The following is a 21,469-nucleotide window of genomic DNA, read 5'->3' on the forward strand; positions in this document are numbered from 1 at the left end:
AGGGACTTTTGGTTGAGGGATATTTAAGACAGGTGTAGGAGTAAAAGGGCACATCTTGGAGAGCGTGCACGTGCTTGTGTGAGTACATGTACTTTTGTGCTTATGACAGTGTGTGCTTGTGTGTGCTCATATTTTTAAATAGAGTCTCATATACTCCCGACTACCCTCAAGTTGCTATGTATTCAAGAGTGACCTTGAGTTCCTGAGTCCAGTCTTTACCTCACCAATGTTGGGACTGCAGGTATACAGTATCATGCCTTTTAAAAACCTTCTCAGTGTGGGCAAAGAGTAATGATTTTTTTCCAGGAATTAATGATAATTATGCACTAAAAAAAGCAACTTTAACCTCAAAACATTCTTTTTTTTTCTTTTTTCCTTTTTTTCCTTTCCTTTTCTTTTTTATTTCTGAGACAGGGTTTCTCTGTGTGTAGCCTTGGCTGCCCTGGACTCAATTTGCAGACCAGGTTGGCCTCGAACTCACAGAGATCTGCCTGCCTCTGCCTCCCGAGTGCTGGGATTAAAAGTGTACGCCGCCACCAGCAAGCAGCACCAGCATCACCAGCACCACCAGCAGCAGCACCACTGGGCTCCTCAAAAGATTCTTGAAGGACTGAAAGCACAACAAACTACCTTGCTGGCAAACCAGGACTTCCTGGCCAAGCTCAGCCTAACAGTTTGTTACCAAGCCTGCCAGGAATAAATTTTGCGTTTTTTAAGTGGTAGGGAAAACATCAAATTAAATATTCTGTGATGCATGAAAATTACATGAGTTTAAATTTCACAGTCTATCAGTAGTTTTACTCTTAACATTGCTGCACTAATTCAGTTATATATATTCTCTGTGACTGCTCTCATGCTGCAGCTACAGTAGAAGAGCTGTAAGAGACACCATATGGCCACAGTCTAAAATATTTACCACATGGCCTTTTATAGAGTTTGCCAAAACCTGGCCTATGACAGGAATATAGTAACAACTTACCATGAACAAGCCAACATTACAAAAATGTAAATCTACAGTACTAAAAAAAATCTTCAAGCTATACAAACAGCTTTAAAAAGCACAAATAAACATTCACTGAAATATTTTAGGTTACTATGCCTGATTTCTACTGCCAAAAGCTTACTGCCGTATTAAAGATATATTACTCACAGCCTCTGAATTATCAATAAATGGATCTGTCTCATCATAGCCAAAGCCTATATCAATTAAATCTTGTAGCCGATCCTTCCGATGTTTACGGGCTTTCCCACCCTGCAAAGAAGAGATATGTTAGACTTACTCAGTAACTGTGCTGTTTGCATAAATTAGAAGAAAAAAGACCTGTTAGAAGAATATACATGATTTTTGTAGAGAAACCCTCTGTAGGCAACTGGATCTCCCTATATCCTGCATGTAAACTCAGTGACTGCTTCTTCAGAGTAGAATAAGCCAAAGTAGCTGTAAAGTAGATAATCTGTCAACGCTTCCTCAACTGTATAATCAACACTAATAATTGTCACTAGTAAGTCAAATCGATGGCATTTATCTTTGACATAATAAAAGTTACTTTCAAACTCTGATCTTTTTTCAAAACCTGTGACCTTTGCTCAGCCATGAATCTATAAAATAAGTGATCCATGTTCTGCAAAGCCATCATGATTACAAAAGCCAAGGAAAACAAAAAGTCACTCTTACTGGGCATGGTAGCACATGCTTTTAATCCAAGCACTTAGGAAGTAGAAGCAGGTGGGTTTCTGTGAGTTCAAGGTCAGCCTGGTCTATATAGTGAGTTCTAAAACAGCCAGAAGTACTCTATATTTAAAAAAAAAAAAAAAAAAAAAACCTCTAGATAAGCCTAAGGAGAGGACCACCCCCAGAGTTATCCTCTGACCTCCACATTTGTCATGGGCATGTGAATGTGTCTCATGTATGAGTATGCACACGCGCGTGCACACACACGCACACTAAATTAGGAAAGTTCTTTTAAAATTTTATTATTATGGGGGCTGGAGAGATGGCTCAGAGGTTAAGAGCACTGGTTGCTCTTCTAGAAGTCCTGAGTTCAATTCCCAGCACCAACATGGCAGCTCACAACTGTCTTTAACTCCAGTTTCATAGGATCCATCACCCTCTTACACACCAATGCAAATAAAATAAAGTATTTTTTAAAATAATAACTATTCTATCTTATGTATATGAGTATTGCTTGCATATATGTATGTGCACAGGTGCACGTCTGGTTCCCTCAGAAGTCAGAAGAGAACACTGGAGTCCCTGAAACTGGAGTTAATGATGGGTGCTGGGAACCAAACCTGTGTTGTGTGTAACATCAATAAGTGATTTAATTACTACTGAGCCATTTCTCTCCAGTTTTTTTAAGTTTTATTTTCTCTCTCCCTCTCTCTCTCTCTCTCTCTCTCTCTCTCTCTCTCTCTCTCTCTCTCTCTTTTGGTTTTTTGAGACAGGGTTTCTCTATGTAGCCTTGACTCTCCTGGACTCACTTTGTAGGCCAGGCTGCCCTTAAACTCAAAGAGATCCACCTGCCTCTGCCTCCTAAGTGCTGGGATTAAAGGCATGTGCCATCATGCCCTGCCCTTTTTTTATTTTTTAAGACTTCTTTTTTGGCCAGGAACAGTGGTACATGCCTGTAATCTCAGCAGAGGCAGGGGCAGGCAATCTCTGTGAGTTCATGGCCAACCAGGTCTACAAAGTGAATCCAGGACAGCCAGAGCTACACAGAGAAACAACCCTGTCTTGAAAAAGAAAAAAAAGACTTTTTAAAATTTTAGTTGTGTGTGCACACGTATGTAAATATACACATATATGCATGCATGTGTGTACGTACACACACACACACACACGCGCGCGCGCGCGCGCACCCTCAGGAGCCAGAAGAGGGTACCAGATACTCTGGAGCTGGTGTTAGAGTGGTGAGCTACCTGCCATGGTGCTGGGAACCACACTCAGGTCCTCTGCAAGAGCACTACATGCTCTTAGTCACCCAGCCATCTCTCCAGCCCCCAAAACCTATTATTAAAAGCTATACATAAATGCTATATAACTGTACACACAGACATTCAAGAATATGAAACCAAGCACACACAGGAACTGGTGAAGACAGAGCATGGCCTGTTGTCTAACCTGTTCTCAAGTGTACAGTGGCAAGGTCCACACTCCAGTTTTGATGACTGCAATTATGTGAAGTAGAACTCCTGTTGAGTGTGTAGCTGGGTGATGAAACTTGTGAACTTATAAGTATTTTTAAATGCAGTATTTCTAAAGCAAAACAATGGCAAACACAAACCAGTTCTTGATTGCATTATTCAATTTATACCTTACTTTGTCCCTGGCTGATGACAGCTTAAGGAGTTCATTGTATCTCAGATACAAGTTTCACATAAGCTAGGGATAAGGAGTACAGAGCAACCTCCTCTGTACCACAAAACCAAGTGTGAATTCTGCTTCTGAGCCTCATTACGGATATTTCCATTTACAGACTCAAACACAACTATGATTTCTAAGCATCCCTGCACCATCCCCTCATCCTGTGAAGAGGGAGGAGGAGGAAGAGAGAACTACCAAGGATCTGGCTGGTAAGCTACTTACTTCAAAGCCACGGTAGGCTTTGTAGAAAGAGGAAGACATGAATCTCTACTGTCACTTGGTTCCAGTTCTCACAGGGACCACTTTAATGCAAATTAAGTCTAGTGTTTATAAAGATGGATACACTTAATCCAATGTATCTTTAAATAAAAACCAAATGCAAAGAAAATGATACTTGAGGGCCAAAAGGGCTACATCTTTGGAATCATAAACAATGTCTCTAAGGCAGTACCCTCTCTTCAGAGTAACTTCCAAAGGCAACTCTAACTAACTGTTTGCCACATACACTAATACTGAAACATCTACCCTCCTCCCTCAATCCCTGTCTCCCTCCAAATAAACCCTCAGGTGGGGAATAACTAAATGGGTGCTGGGCTGTGGTGGCACATCCCTTTAATCCCAGCACTCAAAAGGCAGAGGCAGGCAGATCTCTATGAGTTCAAGGCTAGCCTGGTCTACAAAGTGTGAGTTCAGGGCAGCCAACGCTACAAAGAGAAACCCTGTCTTGAAAAAACCAAAAAGAAAGCAAAAGTAAATGAAAAAAGAAAGATGTTATAACTTTTTAAATTCAGGGACTGGAGAGATGGCTCAGTGATTAAGAGCACTGTCTGCGCTTCCAGAGGACCTGGTTTTCAATTCCCAGCAACCACATGACAGCTTACAACTCTGTAACTCTAATTCCAAGGGATCTGACACCCTCACATCAATGCACACAAAATAAAGCTAAATAAAAATAAACAAACAACTTATAAAATTCTACTGAGAATTACATACATTATCTTACACCATTATTTAAGATTTTAAAGTATCTACTAAGGGCTTGGGACTTAGCTCAAAGACCAAGTGCATGCTTAGCATATGTGCAGTCCTGGATTCTCTTTTTAGTAGTCCTACCAAAACATATGTCAAGAATGAAGCTACAGAGACCATGCCTGCAATTACAGTTCTTAGGAGGCTGAACAAGACGACTGAAAATTCAATGACACTCTTCTCCACAGTGAGTTTAAGAACATAATATGCTGGCCAGGCGTAGTGGCGCACCCTTTAATCCAGCACCCTCGACGCAGAGGCAGGTGGGTGGCTGTAAGTTCGAGGCCAGCCTAGTCTACAAAGCAAGTTAGGACATCTAAGGGGGCACAGAGAAACCGTGTCTCGAAAAACAAAACAAAACAAAAAAACACCCCCCAAAAGATGCAATATGTTAAAATATCAGAAGTTACTTAAGCTCTTTTAAAATTTTTTATTATTATTTTCTGCATAGGAGTATTTTGCTTGCATTTAGATAGGTATACCATGTGCATGCCTGGTGCCCATAAAGTGCAGAAGGTGGTACTGAACCCTCTGGAACTGGAGTTCTGGACAGCTGTAAACTGTCATACTGGTGCTGGAACTGAGCCCAGGTCCTCAAGATTAGCGAGTACTCTTAACTAATGAGCCACCTTTCCTCCCCCTCCTCCTCCTCCACCATCACCACCCCAGAATTTAAGTTCTTATTCCCAAAGAACTAAAAGCAAGATAATCTGCTTAAGAAATTTGCCAAGCACCTACACTGCACCAGCCAGTACTGTAGCCAGAAAGATTATGACTATACTAATTATAAACAATAAAAAGGGAAATTACATGAAGGTTGTATGGAGTCCTTTTTAACAGATGACCTAATCAAGTTTTTCCTAAGACATTTATGCTTAGATAAAACACATGCAGCGAAACACTTGTGGGAGCTCTTGGGTAATTCCAAGATAAAAGTTTAATAGAAATCACTTGGCTAATACATGGGAAATAAACCCAATTTAACTAGTTTAAAAGGGAAAAGTGCAGCAATCTCAATATCACCAGTTACTAGAGGCATAAAATCTGTATTTAACGCCCCTAATTCTGTAATTAGATCATGATGAGGACAGCTACTACTCAGAGTGCAGATCTGCCCTGCATCTGACACTAAGCACTTCCATCTTATCTCACATTCCACAAATGAAAAAATACCAAAGCTTAGGAAAGAGAGGCAACTCATCAATGGCTACTGCAGTGGTTTGAACAGGTGTGGCCCCCAGAGACACATGTGTTTGAATATGTGGCCCATATCGAGTGGCACTATTAGGAGAAGTGGCCTTGTTGGAGGAAGTATGTCACTGGTGGAGGGCTGTGAGGTCTCACAAGTTCAAAGTCTGGTCAGTGTAAGAACAGTCTTCCTTCTGCTGCCTTTGTATCATGATGTAGAGCGCTCAGCTCCATCTCCAGCACCATGTCTCCCTGCACACCGCCATCCTTCCCACTATGACGATGACAATGGACTAAACCTCTCAAACTGTCAGCCAGCCTCAACTGAACACCCATTATAAGCTGGCACACACCAGTAATCCTAGCACTCTGGGAGGCAGAAGCAGGCCGATCTCTGTGAGTTTGAGGCCAACCTGGTCTACAAAGTGAGTCCAGGACAGCGAAGATTACACAAAGAAACGTTGACTTGAAAAACCAAAAACCAGGCTGGAGAGATGGCTCAGGTTAAGAACGCTGACTGCCTTTCCAGAGGTTCTGAGTTCAATTCCCAGCAACCACATGGTGGCTCACAACCCTCTGTAATATGATCTAACGCCGTCTTCTGGCATGTAGGTGTACATGCAGATAGAACACTGTATACATAATAAATAAACCTTTAAAAAAAGAAAAGAAAAGAAAAGAAAAGAAAAACCAAACACCAAAATAACACAAAAAGATTTGTACTCGATAGTGAAAGTTGCTGTGGTCATAGTGTCTCTTTACAGCAATAAAAGCCAAACTAAGACAGTTAAAAAGACTCATTTCTACCTAGAAAAATGATTAAGAGATGTTACAGAGCCTGTAGGGTCATTTTTCAGCTAAAGCCTTCCACTCAGTGTCAGAATTCAAATCAGTGCCCACATTGTCGCATGTCTTCAGATTAGCTTCTCCCACACAGTACCCATTTTCACACTTACTCTAATGAGCTAGCAAGACAGCTCAGAGCTTAGAGGTACTTACACACAAATTCAATCCCTAAATCCCATTCATGGCAGGAGAAACACAACTCCTAAGTGTTGTCCTCTGACCTCCACAATACATGGTATAGCATGCATTTATCTACTCAGGAGCACACACATTTCATTACCTGATACAATTAAAGTGATAATAGCACGTGTTAACACGGATGAAGAAGAACTAAACATCTCCCATTTCTCTTGTGGAGACACAAAGGGATATAATAGCCCAGTGTGAAATCCTACACTTATAATCCCAGCACTTGGGAAAGCTGGGGCAGGAAGATCATGAGTTTGAGATTATCCTTGACTACAGAGTAAGATACTGCCTCAGAAACTAACAAACACCCAAACAGGCCAGGCCTGGTGGCACCTGCCTTTAATCCCAGCACTCAGAAAGAGGAAGATCTGTGAGTTTGAGGCCAGCCTGGTCTACATAGGAAGCTCCAGGACAACCACAGGACACAGAAAAGCCCTGTCTCAAAAACAAAAAAAAATTTTAAAGGGAGCAAACCCAACAATCACTTTGTAAGAATGGGCAGTGGTGATGTATGTAACACCAGTGCAGGGTGGAGAGAGGGAGACAGATCTCAGCACTCACTGGTCACCCAGTGTAGCCAATACAGTGAAAAATCTCTTCTCAAAAAAAAAAGGGGGGGAGGGGGGCAGCTGGAGAGATGGCTCAGTGGTTAAGGGCACTGGCTGTTCTTCCAGAGGACCTGGGTTAATTCCCAGCACCCACATGGTCATCTGTAACTCCAGTTCCGTGGGACCTGACACCCTCATAGAGGTACATGCAGGCAAAACGCCAATGTACATAAAATAAAAATAAATAAATCTTAAAAAAAAAAAATTCTCTAGCCTTCACGCACACCTGAGAGCACACTTGTGTGCACAACAAACTCAAACATGCACATGAAAGAGCATACACACAATAAAAATGTATGGCTTTTTCCTTTTACATTTACTATTTCTGTGTGGGTCCACAACACAACACACATGTGGAAGCCAGAGGACAACCTCAAAAGTTGGCTTTCTTCTTCTACCATGCAGGTTCCAGGGGTCAAACTCAGGCCATCTGGCTTGTCACCAAGCGTTTCCCACCCCTGCTGCCCTCCTCGCCCAGCCCCCACATTAAAAAAAAAAAAGTTATCTCACCTGGTAGTACACTGGAGGCGGAGGCAGGCTGATCTCTTGAGTTCAAGGCCAGCCTGGTTTAGATTCCAGAACAGCCAGGACTACACAGAGAAACCCTACCTCACAAGGGTGACCTAAACAACTTGGACAATCCTCCTGCCTCAGCCTCCCAAGTGCTGGGGTTACAGGCCTGAGCCACTACATCCAGGTTGAAAATATATGTTAATATAAAATATATGCTGTGATTTTTTTTTAAAGAGCAGCTTTATGTGTAATAGTCAAAAATTAAAACCTGGGGCCAGTGAGATGGCTCTGATAGTGGAGGCTCTGCAGCCATGTCTGATGACTTGAGTTCAGTCCCTGGAACTTACAAGGTAGAGGAGGAAAACCGACTTCCGCACGCTATCCTCTCACCTCAACATGAGGAGAAAATAGAAAAACACTTTTATAAAAATAATAAAACCTCCCAACTTTGAGAAGAGTACAATGTCCTTCATGTGCTGAATGAATATGACACTGGGAGACCCACTGACACAGGAGACACATGCATGACTCTCAAAGCCACCATGCTAAACCAAAGACCCAAACAGACAAGGTTCATTTACAGCAAAGTCTAGAAAAACAAAAAACCTACAGAAACAAAAACAGACCAGAAGTTTCTAGGGCTTTGGCTAGTGGTAGAGAGGACTGCCTGCCAAGATATCCAAACAAACTCTGTGGGGAGATAAAATTGGCCTACACCAAGACTGTACATTCACTCTTAAAGACTGCATGCATTTATTAAAACTCACTACGTTGCACAATTAAAATTGATGAGTTGTTAGTTAAATTATAGCCTTCAAAGTCTGTCATTCATTTCTTTCTTCTCTACTTTCCTTCCTCCTCAATCTCTCCCCTTTTAATTTTAAAAAATTTGCCAGAGCTTGGGGGGGGGGGGGGAATCAAACTAAGAATTATTATTTCTACTTCAAGTCTGTCTCCCACAAACCTTTGCTTCAGTTTGGTCACACCTCCAGCTTCCTTTCCATTCTAATGACCAGGTCTAGAAAGGTGATCATTGTTTTTACCTAAATGTATTCTATCCCATGGCTAGCCTCACTTCCCTCAAGTTTATTACTATATCTTACTGTGTCTAATGAATATTTCAAAAATAATAGCCTTCTGCCTCAGAAGAATCCTTATTACAAAACATTCAAAAGCGCTAACATTACAAGTTCAAGGCTTTCTGCACGTCTGCCTGGCTGCCCACCTTTCATCCCTGACTTTCTAACGTGAACTTTCTGGTCCACCGAGATCCCCTCCCCAGGCACTGAATCCTACTGTCTCTCATAGCTCAGCTTGACTTAAATTTTTCTCTAGGATGACAATTAAAATCACAACCACCCTTTTCTGTTCATGAATACTTTCAGGAAGAGGCACAAGGTACAATTAATTAACTGATTATAATTTGCTGGGGGAAATCTAAAACAAAACAAACAACAAATTCACAGTCTGTTGTGATGAGCAAATACAGCTTAGTTGTAATTAAATTTAGGAACATATGTGTCTAGTCAAGGTTACCAGCTTGTTGCCACTAAAATTGACTGTTATTGTTGGCACTCAATGGAGCAAAATAGTAGTGCTATTAAATAGGTGTGAATTCTTTTAATTTAAGTGTGAATCTTAAAGAGATTATCAAAAAGAACTAACTAAAGCTTTGACTATAATATTAATCTATAATCTCACTAAAAATCCTATCAGTAAGCATCAAATTATGTGTGTGTGTGTGTGTGTGTGTGTGTGTGTGTGTGTGTGTGTGTGTGTGTAATCTCAAACCATTCAATGTTAACAGCCATTTCAAAACAAAAGGCAGCCAGGCACTGTGGCACACGCCTGCAATCCCAGCACTTGAGGAGGCAGAGGAAGGCAGATCTCTGAGTTTGAGGCCAGCCTGATCCAGGACAGCCAAGGCTACACAGAGACAAACCTTATCTTGAAAAACTAAAAAACAAAAACCCAAAATGCTATATAAGGAGTAAGAAAAGCAGTTTGTTAAGCCTTATTTACATTCAGGTTAATCACAGAAAGATTGCTACGAGTGTTTATTAAACACCTGAGCCCAACAGTGATGGCTCAGTGGTAAAGACACTTGCTGCCAAGCCAGACAACAAAGCTTGAGTCCCCAAGACATACATAGCAGAATGAGAAAACAGACTCCCAAAAGTTGTCCTTGGACATCCACACATGTAATGTGCACGTACACACCCAAACAGACACCACATAAAATACATAAGTAAGTAATTTTTAAAATTTAAAAACAGGTGGTTGTAGAGATGGCTCAGACAGTTAAGAGCAACTGTTGACTTGCAGAGGACCCTTGGGGTTTGATTCTAGCACCCATATAGCAGTTCACGCTCATCTGTAATTCAGGCCCACAGTTAGAACTTGCTATGTAGCCTATACTCTTCTCAAAACTTGTAATCTCCCTGCCTCAGCATGCAAGATGAAAGGCATGTAGCACCATGCCTGCCTTGGAATAACACATTCAACAAACGCCTGAAAGGAGCATATACAATGCAAATTTTAAATATTAGAATTTTACCTAAAGGAGCCGGGCGTGGTGGCCTTTAATCCCAGCACTCGGGAGGCAGAGGTAGGGGGATCGCTGTGAGTTTGAGGCCAGCCTGGTCTACAAAGTGAGTCCAGGATGGCCAAGGCTACACAGAGAAACCCTGTCTCGAAAAACCAAAAAAAAAAAAAAAAGAATTTTACTTAAAGGAACTCAAGACAGACTGGCCATGTGTCCTCCCTACTAGACAGACCTATTCTGAATCACTCTCTTTTTCAGTATCTTTAGCAAGACTGTTCACTACAACAGAATCAGTCTTAATTCACAATTTTCTGACCTTTTAAAACTGTACAGTTAACACACTAAATAGACCTTATAAATATCAATTTTTACTTCCACAGAATTAAAAAAAATCTTCCATTTTGTTCCATTTCAACTGAAGAACATCCTAAAGCTCTTTTTCTAAGTATTCCTTCATGATGACTCAGCCATCAGTACTGAGTCATTAGTACTGGCTTAACCTGATAATCAGTATCTCAAGCCAATGCTGAATGATGACAGCATTAGTAAACTAAAAACAAGATTTTCCTAGGACAGGACCCCACTGCCTCTGTGACAGCAAATGGAGCAAAGCATCAACACTCACTGGTCACTTTTGGCAGAGAGAGTAAGAATGACATTAAATTGTAAGACTCTGGTCCTACAGCTGAGAAGAAAAACACCCTGGTTACAAAGCTTCTCAATTTGTACCACAGCCCTCTACAGTTACATCTTTTTATAGCCATGCTGATTTCAGCCTTCTAATAAAAAGCCTACAGTTTTCAATCAGTGGAGACAGTTACCAGGACAGAAACACTAACACACACATCACTTATGGGTGTCAGATCTTCCACATGTCCTAAAACTGTTTCACAACAGGTCTGCAGGGAGGTTGAAAATTTATTTAGCTCAGAGGCCACAGGATAAAAATGGCTCAGCAGCCAGACACAGTGACGCACGCCTGTAATCCCAGCACTTCGGAGGCAGAGGCAGGCATATTGATGTGAGTTCAAAGCCAGGCTGGTCTACAAAGTAAGTCTAGGACAGCCAAGGCTACACAGAGAAACCCTATCTCAAAAAAAAATTTTTTTTAAGGCTCAACAAAACAAATGATCAGAATTAAACAAAAAAGTGCTCTTTGAAAAAGAATTTCATTTTCGTTTAAGACTATCCTGTTAGCCAGGTGCAGTGGCCCACACCTTTAAGCGCAGCATTCCAAAGACCAGGGCGGGCAGATTTCTGTGAGATTGAGGCCAGCCTGGTCTACAAAGTGAGGCCAGGACAGCCAGGACTACAAAAGAAACCCTGTCTTTAAAAAAACAAAAACAAACCTATCCTCTCCTCTTAAGAGAGTTTGTCTGTTTGTTTGTAGCTTTGACTGTCCTAGACTTACTTTGTAGACCAGGTTGGCCTCAAACTCACAGTGATCCACCTGCCTTTGCCTCCTGAGTGCTAGGGCGCACACCTGGTTTTCCTTGAAAGATTTTAAAAGATAATCTTATAATTTTAATATACACTCAACCCTGGATTGGTTCAAAAATCTCCAGATGTTCAACTATCCATATAAAATATCATATCTTTATATATAACTCACTTGTGTCCTGCTTTCTACTCTATCTCTAGGTATTTATAACATCTAATACAATGTGAATGCTCTGTAGCTATAAACCTGTATTTTTAGGGAGTAATACTAAGAAAAAAGTCCTCCCATGTATAATAGACTATACCTTTCTTTCTTTCTTTCTTTCTTTCTTTCTTTCTGAGTATTTCTAATCTTCAGTTGTTTGAATCCATGGAGGCAGAATCTACAACTATGATGAGCTGGTGCCACAATACTATTTTTTCATTTTATTTATTTATTTGTTTTGTTTTGTTCTGTTTTGAACACAGGGTCTCTCTATGTAGTTCTGGGTGTCCTGGTGCTTGCTATAAGACCAGTTTGAAACTAGTAGAGAGCCACCACATCCCGCCTTGTTACAGCTCACCAATGAACCAGTGAGTGATACAAGTCTTAAAACAATTACATGTATTTGCAATATCCACTTCCCAGTGCCATATCCAAGAGAACTGTTGAAAGTATTGATTGTGTTTACTCAATTCTTTTTTGTTGTTGTTGTTGTTGTTGGGCATGGTGGCATGTAACTTTAATTCCAGAATTTGGGAAGCATAGGCAGGCTAGCTAGTCTGTGAGGTAAGTTCCGGCCACCAAGGCTACATAACAAGACCCTAAATACATACATACACACACACACACACACACACACATATCCTGAAGCTACATAGGACTCTGACATAAGCATGAACATTGGTACTCAAGTCTCTAAGGTAGGTAGAGGAAGCAGATATTTTTCTTTTTAAGTACACCAACTTTAAAGGTGCAATTCATCAGTGGTAGTAACTGCTTGGCAAGGAATTGCTCAGAATCAAAGTTAGCTGAGTCCCATGTGAGGCACCAGGCATTGTGCTGGTCACCTTCACAGAGATGACTAAATTTATGCCCAATTCTAGACATAGAAGTTCTCCAGACATGTAGGGTAACAAAGCAGCTAGGGAAATCACCAAGAGTAATCTTTTGGGCATCACAAGTTATATTGTGTCCTACACCAAATCTAAATCCACTAAAATTAAAACTTTGTTCATTGCTCTGGCATACACCACCTAGAAACTATCTTAAAACCTAGCTAGAAGCCGGTATGTGTATCCTTAACACCTACAACCTGAGCTAGGAGATAAGAGACAGGAAGATCACGAGTTTCAGTGAGACCATCTTAAAACAACAAAACAGACAAACAAAAAACCAACAGAAAAACACCTCACTACAAATAAGCATAATTTTTTTTGGTATCTTTTCTTTTAGAACACCTACCAGTTCATCTGCTTTAGTGAAGAGCCACAGAACATATACCCAGAAGGACTCTTAAAAAAAAAAAATCTCAGTTCACAGATATGAAAGCCGGGGTTTAAAGAGCAAAATAACTTCACCCAAAGGGCATAATTTGTTGGTAGCAAAGAGAAGCCTAAAACTCAACTCAACTTCCACTGTATTCTGGTATTTGTCTCACGCAGGAGCCAAGTGTCAACTCTAATTTGAGTTGCACTTTGAGGATAACAGGGGTGGCAAGGAGTGAATGCTGGTGTCCAGCCTCTGTGAAGTACTTCTGGTGCTCAGAGTGGAGACAGAATGCACCTCACTCCTCAACTCAGCAAGAGCAGTTAAAGCCATAGGACATCAGGGCTTTGAACTAGGAGCTTTCTACAGACAGCTATGCTAAAAATTGGAGAAAAATGCAATATGAAAATTATATTATACTTTTATAATATATTTATATATTTTCTATTAAAATAAGAACTGATATATTGTTGCATATAATATAGGATATACATGAATATTTAAGATAAGTATGACAGCAGAGCGTGGTGGCACACACCTTTAATCCCAGCACTCGGGAGGTAGAGGCAGGCGGATCTCTGTGAGTTCAAGGCCAACCTGGTTACAAAGTGAGTCCAGGACAGTCAAGGCTACACAGAGAGACCCTGTCTCGAAAAATAATAAAAAATAAAAAAAAATAAAAAAAGAGAGAGATACATATGATATACTGATTCCGATGAATTCTTAAAAGTACAGTCTGTAAACCCTCATGACAGGGAAGAAGGGTGATGAACTGCCAGGCCAGGAGCACAGTTCTCTTCAGCAGTGGGAGGGGAACAGGGTCAGAGCGCCACTAGGCCGGAGGTGCTGACCTTGCGTGACCATGGATCAGTCACTTAACCTTGGGCTTAGAGCTTCATTCTCCTCACCTATAAATACGGTAAATATTACTTACCTTATAGGTTTGTGTGTGTGTGTGCTTTTTTTTTAATTGTAAAATTTGTTAAGCAAACTGCCTAGATTCTAGAAGGACTGACTATAGTGAACACAGCCTATTAATACAGTCAGGACAAACCTGTAAAACTGTCTGGCTGTCAAAACCATTCATTCAGCTTCAATCTGTGAGATCAAGATAAGTAAGCAGTTGCTATTTATAGGCCCTCCAACGAGCTGCACAGAGAAAACAGGCCAATAGGGTAAAATTACCTAGGCGGACACTATTATACTCACATATTTCATTTCAAACTTCTTAGCCAACATTTCCACTTCTTGCCTCTCCTTATGCTCATCAGTAAATGGGTCTTCTGTATGAACAAGCTTCTTCTGATTCAAAGGAAATGGAGAAAGAAACACAAGTTAGCACTACTTCAGCTACACTGCTATATGCTACCATGTATCAACTACAATTTAGTATAGCCGAATGTATATTTAATAGTGTATCAAGTAGGTATTAAATATTATATAACTTTACCTATTGTATTATTTTCCAGACTTGAATATACCTTTAAATTTCAATGAGTCAATTTTTCCTAATGTAAACAAACAGGCCAAAAGCATTAAAAGCCTTTAAAAAATGATAATGGTTCACATTAGGAAAGTTTCTGCAGTTAATACTTACACATTGTACAGTTTTTTTATGGCCAAGGATTCAGCAATCTGTATTTACTCCACTTGCAAAATGACCCCATCCAAAATAAAGCAATCTCTCCCCCAGGCCAACATTAGGTAAAAATGAAAATACAAATTTTATTTTGATATTATCCCTAAAAAGGACTAATTGGTTCAGTCATGATATATCCCTAAAAAAGTATTCAAATTATTAAGACTCATCATGTGCTTCTACGTTATTACTTGAGATTCTGCAGCGGTCTTGGCTTTCTGCTGAGACTTAGAATCAATAGTTTATCACCTGTCTCCAATCAATGCATATCCATTCAAGGAATACACAAAGCTAAAAAATGTGCAAGAGCTCATCATAGCTTCCTTATAACAGTGTAGAATGAAACACTGTTCTAAAATACAGTTTAAAACACATAGACACATGCGCACACAATAAGTAAGAATCCTCCATTCGCCACCCACTTGCCAAAACAGATAAACGTATATCCTTTTCTGATGTTACTACTTTTTCCATTTTTAAAAAATTTTTTATTATTGTGTGCTGCATGATGGGGGTGGGTGGGCATATGCATCCATGTGGAGGTTATAGGGCAATATTGTAAGGTCTGTTCTCTCTTGCACCTTTCTGTGGATTCAGGGGATAGAACTCATGTTGCCAATCTTGCATCGACCTCAGCTTACTATTTTAGCAGACAAATTTTATACGTATGCTTCTCAGTGTAAAAAATTTTAAAAAGATGAAAAACTACTTTAAAAAAATACTATTTTTATCCAATTTTAGAATTTTACTTTAAAAGTAAATTTGGTTTTGTTGTTTGCTTGTTTTGTTTTTTGGAGACAGGGTCTTACTATGTAGTCTTGGATGACCTGGAACTCACTATGTAGACCAGGATGGCATCGAACTCAGAGATCCTTCTGATTCTGCCTCCCTAGTGCTGGGATTAAATGTGTGTACAACCACACCCATCTGAAAGTAAATTTTTAAAGGGTTAATTTTTTTAAACTGATAGAGCAGCTTTAAATAAATAAAAAATGATAAATAAATTTAAAAATATTACAACCAGGATAAAGACCTGAGTTTGGAATTTAGGCACTTCATTCTAGATCTGAAGACCAACACACATAATCAGCCTAAAACATGAGAGGGAAACATGGACAGGATAAAGACAGGAAGGTTCACCCTGCCCAGCACAGCAGAATAAAGGGAGAGAGACTCCTTAAGATTTTAAGGAGTTAATTTTAGAATCAATTTTTAGATGTAATAATAAATATTCATAGAATTTCTTATCCTGATTGCATTATCAATGAAAAGAATAAATAACCCATGGGGAAACAAACTAGCAAAATTAAACTGGTAAAGAAGGTAAACACTAAGTTAGGGGTACAGCAATCCCCTAAATCTAATGCAAAGGACTGCAGGCAAACAACACGTTTTGTTGTTATAGATTGCTCCCTCCCATCACTGCGTAGTCCAAATACTAGGTCCTTATTACCAATCTGATGGGGATCTTAGGACAGTTTTATTGAACCCTGAACCTCTCACACACTAGTCAAGAGCTCTCCCACTGAGCTTTATCCCCAATCCAGCCAGACTCATTTTACATATATAAATATAAACATGAAGATTTCTAGGATTTTTTCTTTGTTTTACTTAGAATCACCTTTAAATGTCATTCTAAACTTTTTTTCCAGACAGGATTTCACTACACAGTCGAGGTTGGCCTCAAACTCACAACCCTACCTTAGTATCTGATAAATAGACCTATCACCATACCCAGGCTGTTTTAAAGTGTCTTGGGTATTTAATACAGGCTTATCTCTTGTTGACATATGGTCTACAAAATTAAAACAGGCTCACCCCTCCTTTACAGTTAAGAATAATGGTGGCACTCTCAATACTCAGGAAGCTCAGGTATGAAGTCTGACAGAAGTTTGAGGCCAACCTGGGCTACACAATGAGACCTTACCTCAAATTAACAAGCACCCACAAAGAATCATCTCTTTTCCCAATAAAAACTCAAGAAGAAACCCCACCCTCAGGTGAAACAAATTGCAAATTATGAGCTGCCTATGTGTGAACTCAATGCAATGATTTTCTCCTTTGATCTTAGTAGCATGTTCAAATCTTCCCAAGTCTTCTCCAACACATGCAAGTGGCAAGCCAGAGAATACCACAGAGCTCTGTAACAGGATGGTTACATCACCGCCGGTGTCACTTGTCTTTCTCTTTACAGGAACCATTTCATTCATTATGTTCTCAAATGGGTGTTCAGGTTATCTGATTTCTTGGCTTGCTAAGAAATGAACTTTTTTCTTATGTATTGGTCACATCCAAAACTTACTTCACAATGCACTATTGCCAGCAATGGTGAGCAGACTAATCTCTCAGGGGTGACTACGATGCTACCTTCACCACCTGAACCACAGCATGACATCATACCACATGGAGCAAGGCAAAGGGCTAATCTAACCTGCAAGGTGATCTTGCTTTTTTTTTGGGGGGGGGGGCATTGTCCTGGACTTTGTAGATCAGGCCGGCCTCAAACTCAAAGTGATCCACCTGCCTCTGCCTCCCAAAGTGTTGGGATTAAAGGCATGTGCCACCACCACCCAGCTCAAGCTGTGATCTTGCTTTTTAAGAGTTGGCCAAACTATATTTTTGCTCATACATGCAGAAACATTCCAACTGAATTTCTGTTCATTGGGGTTACATACTTCATTTAGCAGGTGGAAAGGGGCTTACTTACTGAAAAGTACCCCAGTGCAGAGGGTATTTACACATATTGTTGCTTTCAACTACCTCCAGTTGACAAACCTTGTTCACAGACATATTTAAAAACTGAAACTTTTTCTTCTAATTTTACTTAGCCTACCACAGACAGGTATAGTATTCAAGTACAGTAGCTTAAAATTAAAATTATTTTGAAAAAAGTGTAACTCTAAATTAACCTGAGCCAGGCCTGGTGGTACAGGACTATAATTCCAGCTACTCAGTAATCTGAAACAACAAGATTCTGAATTCAAGGCCAATACAGCTACAAAGTAAATTCAAGCCCAGCCTGGGCAACTTAACATTATCTTGTCTCAAAAACAAAGAACTGGGTTGTTACTTGAAGTCATGTCAGTAATACAACATATTACTGGCCTATCATGTTGAAGAACTTTGAACACGTGCTGAGTCCCAGCACTGAAAAAAGAAAAGACTTCCCAGAAGAGGAAAACCACTTCCACACATTCTCCAGTTGGTCACTTACAGAGTTGTTATTTATACATTCTTTGGTGATAAATATATTAAGTGGGACTAGTCACAGGAAAATGTGGCAAACGTTTCCTATAAAAGTATACCACATTAAAAACAGAATATATTCTTTTGTGGAATTACAAAAGATATATGGTTATACAATGAGAAAATTGGACCAAAAAAAAAAAAATCGCTAAATTTATAGTATATAAATCCCTAAGTTGATAGTATGTATGAAGCAAACAAAAAAATTAAACCCAATTCATCTGTTTCCTAGAACATAAAAGTACAGCCATGTACCAAACACTGCTTTAAGGGTCAGGGAAAGATCATATACACACTGCTAAGTACCACAAAGCCTAACTAGAGAGCAAGTTAAATGGTAAGCATCATATAATGTATTAAAACACCTGGCATGATGGCCCACACCTTTGACCCGAGCACTCAGTAGGAACAGGCAGAGGGATCTGAGTTTGAGACAAACTCACTACAGAGTGAATTCTAGGACAGCCAGGGCTACACAGTTAACCCCTATCTCAAAAAACCAAACCAAAACACACCTAAGTCAGTGTAGGTACTTTCTTTGGTGCTTGTACAATGACAAAACACTAACTAGCACTATGTATTTTTACCTAAAGACGGCTTTGTCCTGCGGTTTTATTACACTTATTTACTGGTGTGTATGTGAACAGCTTGCAGAAGATGGCTCTCCTTCCACCACGTGAGTCCTTCATTCTGTCTCCAGTTTTGGTTTTTTGACGCGGGGTCTCACATGTGGCCCCCAACTCGCCATCCTCCCACCCCAGCCTCCAGAGTGCTGAGGTTACAGACTAGCATGCCCATCTACAAAATGTTCTACATCTGTAACTTAGGAAAATTATAAAAAATTGCACATCTACTTATATTAGCAGGTCAAGTATAATTTTCTTTTGAAAATGCTCCAATTTAATAAACAAAAGATGACATATATGAGTTCTGAATGAACTGAGTAGACAGGACAAAATGTTATGTGAAAGTGACGAAAATGGTCTCTGCCCCTAACAATTCAATTTCTCTGAAAACATTTTGTAATGATGGCCACACAATAATACTTGGAACTAGCCATCAAAGGATTATCTGGCACAAAATGACCACAAACTAATGGTATTATTCAATGTGAGACTTTTGACTAAAGAGTCCTTCACTGCAACAACAAAGATAGTTGATGAAAGGAACTAATGAATTCTAGAGTCCATTAGACCTGCTCGAAAGCCGAGCCCAATAAAGAGCATAGTCGCTAAACAAGAGGGCAATGTCTGTCTGTCTGCTCCCCCTCCCCCTCCTAAAGATCACCCACAACAATAAAAATTACAGTCACCGACAAACCGCTGTCCTAATCCCCATTGTTCACCGCTTTCTTCTGAAGGCATACCTATGTATTTTCCTAAGTTTTTTTTTTTTTTAATTCAAAGCCAACGTTTTTCCATCATTCTCCAAAAGACCACAACGGACAAATACCCCCAATTCAAACTAATGAGAGGCAAAAAAAAAAAAAAAAAAAGAAATGATTGGACAGCCACCGGGTAAGACAGGAGACCTTTCCATTCAAAGGCAATATGCACAAACTCAGCACACACAAAGCTAACAATATTTACCAACACGAGTGTAACCACATTAACGAATCCACTTTTTCATTCTAACGTGTAATTTTTGGTTTCTGAAAATGTTTAATTTCTCTAAAATCCCCTTCAATCAAGGAATAGTTAAACCACCCGGCCACGAGCCCACTCGGCATCCCTGGCGCCCGGTACAGCTGGGTTGAGGAAGGATGAGGATGAGCCGGGGTCACACAATCTCTCCGCTTCAGACCGGGGGGCGTGTCCCCCAAGGTTTTTTTCGCTTCCCTCCTACCGGAACGACAGATGGAGTGCCACAAGAAGCTAGCCGCACGGCTCGCGGGGCCTCGGGATTTGGTGAAGGGGGATCAGAAAGGAAAAGGAGGAAAAAAAAAAAAAAAAAAACACTGAGGTTTCGAAAGGTGCACAGAAAACCGGCTCGGCGCGGTGTGGAGGGGGCAGCCTCTGCCACCTAGGTGGGCCGAGCCGCGCAGCTCCCACCCGGTCTAGCCGCCCGGCCCCCCGCTACCCCACCCCCGGGGCGAGCCAAGTGCAGAGCAGCCCGGGCAGGCGGCGGGTCCGGAGGCGCCCGGGTTGTGGGGCGGCCCGGAGGGAGGGACCCTCTGTACCCGTTGTTCTCCGCACAGCAGCAGCTCCGGGTAGCTGAACTCCACGCAGCTTTCGTCCGTGGGGTCCTTGAGCACCAGCTCCAGGCGAACCGTCTCCTTCGGGGGTCGCGGCGGCAGCGGCGGCGGCTCCACCCGCGAAGCCGACTCCCGCGGAGGGGGAGCCTGCAGGGGCAGCGGCGGCGGCAGCAGCGGCGGCAGCGGCGGCGGCGGCTCGGGCCGCGGGGGCTCGCGCTGCAGCGCCATGGGCGGCTCGGCGCGGCTCACCTCGCGCTGGGGGAGCGGCTTGTCGCGCGCCGGGGGCTGCGCGTCAGCGCGGGGGGCCGGCTCCGCCCGGGCCGGCTCGCGGTACGGCTGCGGCTCCAGCCGGGGGGGCTCGCGCTCGGCGCCCGCGAAGTCGGCCTCGCGCCGCCTCACCGGTGACAGGCTAATGAACGCGACCCTGCGCGGCTCCGCCATCCCCACTGTCCTGGCCCTCTGCGCTCGCTCGAGCCGGAGGCTCTCTCCTCGACGCCGCACGGTGTGCCTGCCCGCCTTCCCCTCCGCTCTCCGTCACTTTTCTTCCCTCCAGCACCCCCAGCCGTCTCCGTGGACGCCACCGTGAGCGCGGACCCGGTCCCCGCGCCTTCTACTACGTTCTGATGGGCTCCGCCACCATCGCCAGGGTCGCCGCGGCCGCCATGTTGGATCCCCCACATAAATAGAACCAGGCCGCTGAGCGGGCGCATGCGCACACAGGAGACGCTCGCGTCCACAGTCGTGGCTGTTGCTCAGTTTTCCCCTCAACAGTCTGGAGTCCAGACAGCCCGGCGGAAGTGACGTCACAGACAGCCCTGTCTCCGTGGCGACGGGGACGCTAGCTAGGCTTTGGCTCCAAAGGAGGGGTTTGGGGTTCCCGGAGTGATTTCCTCTTCTCGCCCGGAAACCGAGGCACGCTCACAGATCCCTCAGGGTGAGCGTTGCGATGTGCCTGGGACCGACCCAGTCATGGCGCCGGGTCCCGCCCGACGTCGGCCTCTGGCTCTTAGCGCTGGGGAGCAGGGTTGTCAGCGGAGGATTCCAGGCGGACCCTGGAAAGAGGTGAAGGACTCGCCGCCGGCCCCTGGGCCTGCCCATGCGGTGCCCAGTCGCCTGAGGTGTCCAGGGTAGAAAGGCGAAGACTATGCCAGCCCCAGACCCCTCCCGAAAGTGCCACGCTGCCGCCCACACCGCTGCCAC

General features: G+C 42.2%; 1 protein-coding gene across 2 annotated transcripts in view; it reads right to left on the minus strand.

Annotated features, from left to right (window-relative positions):
• Ubn2 (ubinuclein 2) overlaps positions 1-21,244 on the minus strand; it is a 70,546-nt gene extending 49,302 nt beyond the window's left edge. Inside the window, exons 1-3 of one of the 2 annotated variants that reach the window (XM_051151708.1) lie at positions 20,255-21,244; positions 14,400-14,492; positions 1,151-1,252 (exon numbers count right to left, since the gene is read on the minus strand). In XM_051151708.1, the coding sequence (XP_051007665.1) occupies positions 1,151-1,252; positions 14,400-14,492; positions 20,255-20,710 (651 nt within the window). In that variant the 5' untranslated portion in view covers positions 20,711-21,244. The remainder of the gene's footprint in view (positions 1-1,150; positions 1,253-14,399; positions 14,493-20,254) is intronic. The other variant, XM_051151709.1, reaches the window with a different exon arrangement.
• Positions 21,245-21,469: the final 225 nt, after the last annotated feature.

The sequence above is a fragment of the Acomys russatus genome, chromosome 10 (assembly GCF_903995435.1).
Source record: "Acomys russatus chromosome 10, mAcoRus1.1, whole genome shotgun sequence".
Taxonomy (NCBI): Eukaryota; Metazoa; Chordata; class Mammalia; order Rodentia; family Muridae; genus Acomys; species Acomys russatus.